The sequence below is a fragment of the Zalophus californianus genome, chromosome 9 (assembly GCF_009762305.2).
Source record: "Zalophus californianus isolate mZalCal1 chromosome 9, mZalCal1.pri.v2, whole genome shotgun sequence".
Taxonomy (NCBI): Eukaryota; Metazoa; Chordata; class Mammalia; order Carnivora; family Otariidae; genus Zalophus; species Zalophus californianus.
This window is the reverse complement of record NC_045603.1, coordinates 76,189,313-76,201,432: the sequence shown is the minus strand read 5'-3', so window position 1 is coordinate 76,201,432 and position 12,120 is coordinate 76,189,313. Positions and strand designations below refer to the sequence as shown.

The following is a 12,120-nucleotide window of genomic DNA, read 5'->3' as shown; positions in this document are numbered from 1 at the left end:
GGTGACTTCCTAGAGCTACTTCTGACTTAATAGTGCTAGTACTTACCTTTGAAAGTCATCTAAAAAAGCATTAATTCAAAAATACCTTTGTACCAGTGATGTATACAAGTTTATAAAAGAAAAATGAAAGGTATTAATTCAAAAAGTTCATGTTAATTAAAAGTTATAATATTTAATTTAGAATCAAATTAGTAAAAGTCACAGACTCTTAGACAAGGTGCAGGGATGCCTGAGAAAGCGGCTTATCGTCATGATGTGCCATCTCAGCAACATATAAAATATCTCCACTTTTTTTCCTAGAATTCTCACTGCTTAGCTTCTTACACTTGTTTTGTTTGAAAAGTAATGTGAAAGGGGCGCCTGGGTGGCTCAGTCAGTTAACTGTCTGCCTTCGGCTCAGGTCATGATCCCAGGGTCCTGGGATTGAGTCCCGGCATCGGGCTCCTTGCTCAGCAGGGAGCCTGCTTCTCCCTCTGCCTGCCGCTCCCCCTGCTTGTGCTTGCTTGCTTGCTTTCTCTCTCTCTCTCTGACAAATAAAATAAATAAAATTTTTTTAAAAAGTAATGTGAAAAAGTTTCATATTAAAAATTTTTGGAATCTCTGGCTAAAGGTCATCAGATGGTGTTTTACTTTATTATTTTTTGAGAGAGAGTAGGAGGAAGCGGGTGGGGGGAGAGAGGGAGAGAGACAGAATCTTAAGCAGACTCCATGCCTAGCACAAAGCCTGATGTAGGGCTCAATCTCACAACCCTGATATCATGACCTGAGCAGAAATCAAGAGTCGGATGCTTAACCAACTGAGCCACCCAGGCACCCCTACATGTGCCATTTTAACAAGTCAAGCCTTAGGCAGAACAGAACACTATACAAGGTAAATTAAGAAAAAATATGCATGGGGAAAAAATATTTAGAGGATTAAACTTCATAGAAACAAAGGAACTGTCCTGGCTGACCAAGTCCAAAACTGATGTGGGATGTCCATGAAGAAGGAAACTATGAATGCAATTTCCTAAGACATTCCTCTAAAATCACAACTGAAGCTACAAGTAATCTTTAGCACATTTTCTGAAATTTCATAAACACTACCCATCATTTATGTGCCATCACCTGGCATTACTTTATAAATATGTTACATGCTTAAAAAACAAAAACAAAAAAAAACCTTGCTGTTACCTGCATACTTACTTGCATAAAGTTGTTTTTTAAAAAAAGATTATTAATTTGTCATAGTTGATTTTGAGAGAATAGGCTAGTAACAAATTACTGTAGCTCACCAGAAAGCTGATATGTACCTTTAAAAAAAATTAATCATTCATCTACTCTCTTGCTTTTTCATCAATCTCAAGTTTCTCATTTTTTAAAAAACTCTAGTTTCCATTTTAGAAGTTAAAAAACCCACACATAAATCATATATACTGATTTTTATTGCCAGTAATAAAAGGAAAAGGAAAAATATTTTTGTCCATCTCAAATTGTCTCAAAATTATCTCATTCACTTATTCAAACAATCTATTTGAGTCAATATTTTGGTCACTGTATATACAATAATAAAAAAAAAGGACAAAGGTCTTGCCCTCTAGGAGCCAACAATCTAATAGAGAAGACTGACATTAAAAAGTAAAAGTAAACAAATGCATTTATATAGTATATTGTCAGGTGCCATTAAGTGCTATAAGGAAAATAAAGTAGGGTTCCTGGCAAGAGTGGGGCAGGCAAGGGGAGGAAGAACACCATTTTATACAGGATGGTCTGGGAAGGCCAATCTGAGGAGGTAACACTTGTGTAGAGACCTAAATGATGAGAAGCCAATCTTTGCAAAGATGTGGGGCTGCACTATCCAAGAGGGCAGCCACTAGTCACATGTGGCTATTAAATATCTCATTAATAATTTTCATGTTGATTATATGCTGAAATAATCTTAGATACATACATAAAATATATCATTAAAATTAATATCACCTATTTCTTTTACCTTTTTGAATGTGGCTACTAGAAAATTTAAAACTATGTGTGTCTCGTATTATATTTATAATGGACAATGCTGGTCTAGAAAGAGGATTCCAGGGAGAGAAGGAAGAGAAGATGAACACGCCATGAGACAAGAAACAGCTTACTGTTTTTAAGGACCTTCAAGAAAATCAACATAGCAGGAAATAGTGATCCAACCAGAAAATGTTGGAAAAGTAGACAAAGAACAGATCATGAAAAGCTTTGCAAACCAGGGGGCTATAAACTAAATATGTGTCCCTCCCAAAATTCATATGTTGAAATTTAATCTCCAATGTGATGGTATTTGGAGGTGGGCCCTTGGGAAGTGTAGAGCCCTCATGAATGGGATTCATGCCCTTCCTTATAAAAGAGATCCCACAGAACTCCCTCACCCCATCCACATAAGAGGGCCATCCATGAACCAGGAAGAGGGCCCTCCCTAGACATGGGATTTGCCAGCACCTTGAACTTGACTCCCAGCCTCCAGAACTGTGAGAAATAAATTTCTGTTATTTATAAGCCACCCAGTCTATGGTATTCTATTATAACAGCCTGAACAAACTAAGATACAGGGTAAAGAGTTTGAATCCTAATCCAAATACAAAGGGAGCTACTGAAAAATTTTACATGGAAAAAATTATTCTAAGTTCCCGCTGCCTATCCCATTTGTGGATAGTTGGCAGTATCATTCATACTGCTAGTATAAACTTCAAGAGATTCTCTAATACAGTGATTTCAAATGGGTCCCTGGCTCTCTAAGGGCCAATGTAGATAATAATTGAGAGTCCATGAATTGATACTAATATTTCAAAAAGCTTATTAAAAACTGCACCTTTCCTGTATGAGAACGCAAAGACTAACTGATTTTTTTTTCCTTTCCTTGTGGCTGAAATTGTAATTACTCAATTGGTCCTCATGTGGCCATTAATTTTTTTTTAAACAGATACATTTAGTTTTTCCACTCAAAAACAAGTTCAGGCTCATGGAAGAGAGGAGTAGTATGTTCAGAAATCAGTCACTTCACTTAACCCCTTCGAAATAGATGAAAACACTGAGCCCACAGATGTCCTAAGTCACAGGCCAGGATCGGACTCCTGGCTTCTGACTGTGCATCCAGCTCTAATTATAGTTTCACAAGCAATCATACATTCCTTTTAAAAAACTATAAACTCATCTAAGGACAAATAAGAATTTACGCTAAGAAAAGACAGATGATAAAACCCAGTAAAAAGAGCAAAGAGATTTTTAAAAAGATGGAAGATTTATTTATGTAGTAAATGCCTTATATTTATATGGTAAAATCTTATCTTTATATATATTCATTAATAAATACAAAAGTAACATATATATACTCTTCTAATTTTTTGATGAATGAATAAAGGAATTCATTCATGCAAGAGACATTACCCGTGCTGACCATAAAGAGAGACATAGTCAGGTCTGAAAGTCATAAAGACCAAGTAGTCTCCTTCTTAATATCTTTCCTGTAAGAAGTTAAAAGATAATCTCATTTAGTTATAAGGTTATCCATGTGGTCCCTACACTGGTAGATTTTACAATCTGTATGATATAGTGCATGTTATTAAGGAGGTGGCAAATGTAGTGGTTATGGACATGAATGAATCACGCTAGAGAGACTTTTCAATCCAGGGCTCAGGCTTCTGTTCATTTGTTAATACAGGACACACCAGCACAGGGAGCTCAGAATATAAGAAGACACTTATGTCCATCCCTCCTCCCATATACATACTATATGAACCTGGGTGAAGCACTTAAAACTCCCTAGTCTCCGTTTCCTCACCTGCAAAACAGAGAAGATAATGCCACTTCCTACGGTGGTTGCCAGGATTAAATGAAGCAATAACTATGAAGCATTTACCACAGTGCTTGCCATGCGGAAAGCAGTATTAATTATTGCTATTTCATTGTAGATTCTTTACAGAATGGTGACTGTCACTATATACTCTACAACCTGACACACTGTAAACAATTAACATTAAACAATTAATCCAAAGTGTACTGGCTAGTTATGGCTTTCCTAAAAACAAAATTTAGGTTGTTATCAATCAGAAATGTTAAGGGTTTGGATATAATGGCACTTGTTTCCTAAAGTATCTTATGTAAGAAAACTGTCTCTACCCTCCAATGAATTTCAGAAGAGGAAAATGTTTTCTTCTCTATGAAGCCTCATGAAAATTATGACTGATAATGTACTGTATTCTAGACACTTTTATTACTCCAAGGATATCTGTGACCAGCAGTGGAATTAGTACAAGCAAAAGGATATACTCAGGAATTTCAGAAGTCTGTCTCAATACCTCAGCAGATGTTACTTGTACTCCTCCAGCCTCTTCTGTCTCGCCCCATCCCCTTTTTCTTTCCCTTCTCTTACTATTATCTTCTTCTCCAAAGACACTTATGTCCTTCTCTCGTCCCCTTTCCCTTTCTGTCTCACCGTCTCATATTCTGAGCTCCCTATGCTGGTATGTCCTGCATTAACCAATGGAACAGAAGCCTGAGCCCTGGGGTTATTACTCAGAGTTTAGCTGCACGCACTATTGGGCCAATTTCACTATAAAGAGTTTTATTCCCAGTGGATTTTTAAAATCAAGTTAGCACTGTATCATAGTAACTAGACCTTGAATCTTCTTTGGCCTCATTAGAATGGAGGCTGATCCTTTTATTTCTCTTCCCCAGCCTTTCAGTTAACAGGCCAAACCTTTTAAACTCCCAAACATAATCCATTGTGGGCCAGACGGTGTGAAATGTATAAAAGGAAACCTCACTAAACTGGAGGCCAAAGGCCAGAAGGGGGAGCTCTCATACCGCATCACAAGACTTCATTAGCAGAACCCAGAAAAAGGGACCTTGCAAATCCAAACTACTACCTCAGCCCCAGAAGGGAAGGTTTTCTCCTTGCCTGGCAACGGCCCGGCCAGTAAGAGACTGTCACAACTCAGTGACACTGAATTTTGAACTCCCGGTTTACCCCAATGGACTTTTTGTTTATAAGAGCCTCTCCTGACTCTCTTTCCTCTATAAAAGAGGGGTACTCTACTTTCTTCTCCAGACTTGCCCATGGTTTTGCTGTAGCTTGCTTGCATGTCCTGAATCGCAATTCTCCACTATTCTTGAATAAACCCACTTTTCCTGGTAAAATAACTTGGCAGTTTTATTTTTAAGATTAACAATGACAAGATAACTAACAAGTAAGATACTACCAATGGTGGTCAGATCAGGGCAGCTCTAACCCATAAAGCCTGTACAGCAGGCCAGTTTTTAAAAGGCATAGTTTAGCAATCTTAACTAGGACATGCAGTCTGGAATAAAGACAAGCCTGAGATGCTTGTTAAACTCAAGTCAAGCTCATTTCTTTTCTAACCTTAAATAAAATAACTATGGAGCACAGTATACTGGATCAACTAGGCTCTAGTCTGCTGTCTGCTGCTAGTCAAATGTGTTCTCTGAGAGGGTCCTTAATCTCTCAGCCTTGGTTTCTTCACTGTAAATGATGTCTAAGGTCCCTTTCAGAACTATTGTGGTATGATACGGTCAGTATCAACCAAATTTTGTACAGCTGACCTTTGAACACAGGTTTGAACTACGCAGGTCCACTTACAGGCAGATTTTAAAAACTAAATACAGTACAATACTGTAAATGTATTTTCTCTTCCTTATGATTTTCTTAATAATGTTTTCTTTTCGGGGTGCCTGGGTGGCTCAGTTGGTTAAGCCTCTGAGGCTTCATTTCTGCTCAGGTCATGATTTCACAGTGGTGAGATCATGAGGCTCCCTGCTCAGTGGGGAGTCTGCTTGAGAGTGTCTCCCTCTGCCCCACACACGTGTGCTCACTCGCTCTCTCCAAAATAGATAAATAAATCTTTAAAAAAATTTTTTTTCTCGGGCTTCTGGGTGGCTCAGTCAGTTAAGTGTCAGACTCTTCATTTTGGCTCAGGTCATGATCTCGGGGTCCTGGGACTGAGCCCCACGTCTGGCTCCCTGCTTAGCAGGGAGTCTTGCTTGTCTCCTTTCTGCCCCTCCCCCTGACTTGTCCAAGTGCTCTAATAAATAAATCTTCAAATAAAGTAGTTCTGTAGCTTATTTTTTCTTTAGCTTATTTCATTGTAAGAATACAGTATGTAATTATGTAATATACACAACATGCATTATTTGACTGTTTATGTTATCAGTAAGGCTTCCAGTCAACAGTAGGCTATTAGTAGTTAAGTTTTGGGGGAGTCAGAAGTTATATGCAGATTTTCAACTGTATTGGAGGGGTCAGCGCTCCTAACCCCCACCTTTTGTTCAAGGGTTAACTATATTTGAATTTAGACCATGGTCTTCACTGCCCCAAAGCTCTTCTGGAAACCACACCCAAGAAAATCAAAGCTAAAAATAAATACAGGCACCAAGGAAGAGATTTAAACAAGGGCCTGTGGCAGGGATTGCACCCATCATACTTCAATACTCCTCTGCAGAACTAAACCCAAACCACCACTGGAATGCTTTAAGAATATTCTGGCCACCACACAATTCGTGGACTCATATGTAAACTTTATACTCATTCATTTATTAAACACTACGTATAAGGTACTATGAAAGAGAGAGGCAAAGACCATAAGCTCCCTCTTGGGGGCTTGCATATTTACGTTACTTAAATAAAGGTCCTTAATTTCTCTGTTGCCTAAAAGATTTGCTGCTATAAATCAAGCCATGTAAATTCCTACAGCTAGGTCTTAGAGGAAATGAGAGGCATAAAAGAAAATTTCAAAATGATGTCTGCCTTCCTACATGTCAACTAATTCCAACAACTTCTATTTACACCTCCTTTCTTCTTTATGCAATAATCAATTTGAAACCTTTTTCATATATTTAACACTTAAAGAAAATGTAAATATTTCTACTTTAATATCTAAAGGGACATATTTGTTTATGGATAAAATTAATTTTAAAAATATACAGTGAGTAGGAGAAACACAACAGCTAAGATGAACTAAAGGACAATAGGAAATACCAGTATACAGGGAGTATGTGTGTGTATGTCTATGAAATATATACATACCAAAGACGTCTTTTCCACTGCTGGTAAAGCTGGCTTCACTAGGATGACTGTCTAAAAAACAATCTACAGGGGCACCTGGGTGGCTCAGTTGTTTGAGTGACTGCCTTCAGCTCAGGTCATGATCCTGGGGTCCTGGGATTGAGCCCCGCATCGGGCTCTCTGCTCAGGGGGAAGCCTGCTTCTCCCTCTCCCACTCGCCCTGCTTGTGTTCCCTCTCTCGCTGTCTCTCTGTCAAATAAATAAATAAAATCCTTAAAAAAAAATAAATAAAAATAAAAAACAATCTACAGCCCTGATAACTTTATCATAAGGTATTGGTCTATTTAACTGTTAACTTCATCATATGGCTTGTGTCCTTAATTTTATTTCAACCACCAATTGAAATAAATTTATTTCAACCAATAAATTTCAAAATTTATTCCACCACCTGCAGAATGTGAATTCTCGGAACATGCATATGTTAAGAAAAAGTCTATAAAGCAATCAGTAGAATTTATATTTAATAGAAGTCAACTTAGACCTTCTACAGGCAGAGTGACAACTTGCTAAGAAACAGTGTGATAAAAATAGATCAGTTCCATAAAAGTAAAATAGAAACTTAACTATATTTAACTTTGAAATTAATGCAGCAAAACAGAAACAACCTCCTGACTAATTTGCCTAACCCACTGGCCTTGTGTCCTCCTCCCCAAATGAAGCTCTGTGGAAACAGTCAAGAAGATGGTTAGCTAGTAACAGCTACATTCTCTTGCTTTCCTCTCACCTTACTGGCCATACTTCCTAATCTCTTCAGTTGTTTCCTCTTCATCCTCCTCACCTCTGAATGTTGGGAGTGTCTCTAGGATTCAACCCTTGAGCTTCTCTTTTCTTACCTACACTCACTGCCTGGGTAATGTCATCCAATTTCATGGCTTTCAATTTATGTCTATATAAAAATTTTGACCCCTGAGAGATGCCTTGCCTACTTGACATCTCCATTTGAATGTCTAATGGATATCTCAAACTTAAGATGTCCAAAATTGAACTAATCTTTTCCCAACTGCTTCTCTATCAGTTTTCTTACTTTTTGTAAATAGAGGTGCTTATAATTGTTTAGGCCAAAAATGTTAGAGTTATCTTTGATCACCTTCTTTGAATATGAATACCATATCCAATTCATCAGCAAGTCCTGCTGGCTCTACCTCCAAAATAATCCAGCTTCTCACCACTTCACTGCTACTGCCTTGGTCTAAGCCAACCAACACCTCCCACCTCACATACCAAAAAAGAGCCTCCCAGCTGGTCTGCTTCTAACCTTACCCCTAACATAGTCTACTCTACAAGGCAGCCCAGCAATCCTTTCAGAGAGTACATCAAGTCTCATCATTGTACTGCTCAAAACTTCCCAGTAGCTTCCCATCTCAGAGTAAAAGCTCAACAATTGTCCATTAGGCCCTGCACAATCTCCCCTCCCCTTTCTTTATGATCACATCTACTACCTTCCTCCTCCCTCAGCTCCAACTACCTTGGCCTCCTTACTGTTACCTGTACAAACTAGGCACTCTCCCACCTCGTCTCTGCATGCACTGCTTCCTCTGCCGGCAGTGCTATTCCCCAAGACAATCCACATGGCTTGCTTCCTCACCTCCACCAAGGCTCTACTCTAAGGTCACCTTTTCTGGGAGGCCTTCCCTAGCCGTCTCATTTAAAATCTGCAATCCCACCGTCCCACCATTCTTCTGGCACTACCCTAGTCTCATTTCCTTGCTTTATTTTCCCTCATAGCACTTACTGACATTTAGCAAACTATATATTTTCGTTATTTGTTTACACTAAAATGTAAGCACTGTTACGGCAGGGAGTTTTGACTGCTTTGTTCACAGCTGTCCACAGGGCCTGGACACAATCTACACCTTAAGCCTTTCAAAACTCTTTGTTGAATGAATCACTGATACTGAAATTATCATCAGACAAAAGGATCACTTCAAAACACCAAATATTATGAGCAGAAATCTCAAACAAGCATCCACACTCATGCATAGTATTCCAAAAGAAGCCAGTTAATGTCTAAAAAATGAATCAGAAATTAATTTTTTACTGCTTAATTTTGTTAAAGCCATCTGCACTGTGCCTGAAGAGTCCCAGGCCACACCTACAGGTGTTGTTTTAGCTTTACTAGGCATATAAACTTCAAATAGAAAAGAAAAAAATACAGGCTTTTTCCTTTCATCAGTCACTACTGACAAAAGGCCTCCAAGTGACCCCTTACTACAAATGATTAGGATGTTTAGGGGAGAAAGGACTCTAGAAAAATAAAATAATCCCTTCAATCCCTAAAGAGGAATCTCTCCAAATCTCTCTGCAGACATGTTTTCTAACTTCATATCCCTTAACAAAGCCATTCTTAATATGTACATGAAATCTTAATTGAAGAAACAACATGATTATATAACTACATATACAGAAAAACCTGGTACTCATCCCTCCTTTCTAAAAATCTTTAACTAAAATTAGCCTTACAGTTTTTGTTGAAAATGTTTTGCTGTGAGCCTGGCTTAAAAAGATATTTGCTTAGCTAAGACACGGGTTGATCAGTACTGTATCTTACAGCTGAACACATTTGTTTACTATTGTTTATTATTTACTACATCCTTCCCAGTCCCCTCTATTACCCCCCCCAAAAAGTAAAAGAGAAAACAAAAATACACATTGGTGCAAGCAATAAGGCATGCTATGTCCAAAGCAAGCTGTTCTGGAAAGCTATGACCTAAGTGTTTAACACTGACACAGATAAAGTTCAGGCGATAGATGTCACTTGTCTCATCCATTAACAACAACAAAAAAAATCAAGACTCAGATCCCAAGAAGGCAAGCAGAAAGAAAGAGGCGTGAAAAAATGAAATGGGTCGTTTCTCTCTGGCCTCTTCCCGGCACTGCGCACTCATTACCCGCCCCCCCCCATCTTCCTTTAACGGCCCCTTTTCCCAGCATCGGTTCCCAGCTCAGCCCTGCACTGCGCCATCAAATGGGTAAAGAGCAGGGACCGGTGTCCCTCCAGGAAAAGCCCGGCAGTAACACACGGTGCACCCAAGTGAGGGACGAAGGTCCAACTACTAAACTCAGGGACAGTGTAGGTGGTGTCAACAAAGCGTCGTGCCGAGTCCCAAGCGATCAAAGGTCCTCCCCAGCTCCCGTGACACTGCCAAATAGACAGCATTCCAAAAGGTGACTCCACCGTCATCGCCGAACGCGAGGCGGGAAGGGGCGCAGACAGGGAACAGTCAAGGATGAAGTCCAACCAGCCTCCCGCCTGCACTCGCCCTGCAGGCCATCACCGCCTCGGTGGACGCGACCCCCGCCGCCCAGCGGTCTGTGTCGCCGCCTCCCCCGGGAGGGGGGGGCCTGAGCGCCGCGTCACGTGCCAGGGCTGAAACTTCGCAGTCTGGCGGAGAGGGTGGGGGGTGGGATGCACGGGATCGCGGCAAGGCCGGGGAGTTAGCGCGCCCGGTGACTCACCGGACGCCTCCGCGTGCAGCTGCGGGCGAGGGGGGGAGCGTGCCGGGCGGGGGCCGTGCTCTCGAGGCCGCCGCCGCCCCCGCCCCCGTTATTAATAACCCCGCGCCTTGGAGGCAAAGCCTGAGGCGGGCGCCCTCAGCGGCGCGACGCCCGCAGGCTCAGCAGCGCACCCTGCACGCGGAATAAATAACAATGTCATTAAATCGCCGCCCGGGCGCCGGTTCGGATGGAAAGCGGGCGCCGCCGGGAGCCGACTTTGTCTATGACCCGCCTCCCGCGCGTCCCCGCAGCGTCCCTCGCGTCCCTGAGGGGACCGCCGCGCCGCCGTAGCCCGGCCTTACCCGCCAGCTCGTCGGGCTCCAGCCCGCTGTCTGCGTCGATCCCGCACAGCACGAAGTAGTGCGCGAAGCGGCAGGCGGTCGGGGAGGAGCCCGAGCTCGGGCCAGGCGCCGCGCCGCTCCCGCTCATCCCGGCCGCGCTGCTCCTGCCGCCGCCGCCGCCGCCTCTCGGGAAGGCTCGCCGCTCCGGATGCCGTCTCCGCGCGCCTGTCCTAGGGCGACACCGGCGCGCCCATGGCCGCGCAGCCGCCGCTCGTCACCGCAGCCTCGCTCCTCGCCCGGCGCCGGAGAAGCCGCCTCGAGCTCGCGCCCAGTCGGTCCCGATCCCGGTCCCGGGTGGGGGAGGGGCGCGCAGGGGGAGTGTCGGCGTGAGAGGCTCGCGCCGCCGCAGCTGTGCTCGCGAACTGGAAGCCGCGGCGTCTGGCGCCCGCCGGTCAGCTGAGCGGCGCTCGGGCTGTGGGAGCGCTGGAAGGGCGGGGGCGCGGAGGACCAGCGCGTGGGGTGGGAGGGGGCGGAGAGGAGGGCGCGCTCGCGAGGGACGGGAGCGCGCTCTCAGGTCCTGTGTGCGCGCGCGCCCCGCGGGCTGCGAGGGAGCGCCTGGCGCGGGCAGGATTCGTGCCGGCTAGCCGGGGCCGCGGCGCAGGGGGCGACCGCACACACGCGTGCTGGCCTCCGCCAGCCGAGAGGGTTAGCCGCAGCGCGGGGTTGTGTCTTCCAAAGGAGATGCTACCTATCCTAATAAAAAATTTTTTAAAAAGCAGCTTTAGGGAAGGTTAACAGCCAGTCTGAGATCATTTCAGATGATCTCAGATTTCAGATGATGGCCTGGACCGTCAGCCTCTTTTAAACTGTTACATGTGGAAATGCCTGTCTCGTTTTAAGAGCTTAGTCCTTGAATCTTTCCCTCAGCCCTCACCCCCATCTACAAGCCATCCTTACTCAGTGAATTCGTGACAACTCAATATCCACAAAGCGTTGAGACTTCTAAAAGGACAGTTGCCTACCCCCTGCCCCCGTTCTGTAATTTATCCTGACATTTTCCAGGTCAGTGTAAAGTAGCCAAGGCACTCCTGTTCCCCAGCTCTGTACTCAGTTGATATTATCAGCTCTCCCTGCAGGTATAATTGGAAGCTGATAAGGCAACAGGAATTAGACCCTGAACTCTGCTCCTCACAAGGCTATGGCTTTCTTACCCTGCTCTTCTCTCTGAGATTCCATTATACAGTTCGCCAACCA

General features: G+C 43.1%; 1 protein-coding gene and 1 long non-coding RNA gene across 4 annotated transcripts in view; both read right to left on the bottom strand.

Annotated features, from left to right (window-relative positions):
* DENND5B (DENN domain containing 5B) overlaps positions 1-11,307 on the bottom strand; it is a 188,846-nt gene extending 177,539 nt beyond the window's left edge. For 2 of the 3 annotated variants that reach the window (XR_003520148.2, XM_027595522.2), the window contains exon 1: positions 10,888-11,014. Coding sequence is in view for 2 of the 3 variants with exons in the window: in XM_027595522.2 (XP_027451323.2) it covers positions 10,888-11,014 (127 nt within the window). In the remaining variant the exon portion in view is untranslated. Of the gene's footprint in view, positions 1-10,887 lie in introns of all 3 variants that reach the window. The other variant, XM_027595521.2, reaches the window with a different exon arrangement.
* LOC113923034 lies at positions 9,751-10,540 on the bottom strand. The gene has a single exon (XR_003520151.2). It is a non-coding gene; the product is annotated as an uncharacterized LOC113923034 (long non-coding RNA).
* Positions 11,308-12,120: the final 813 nt, after the last annotated feature.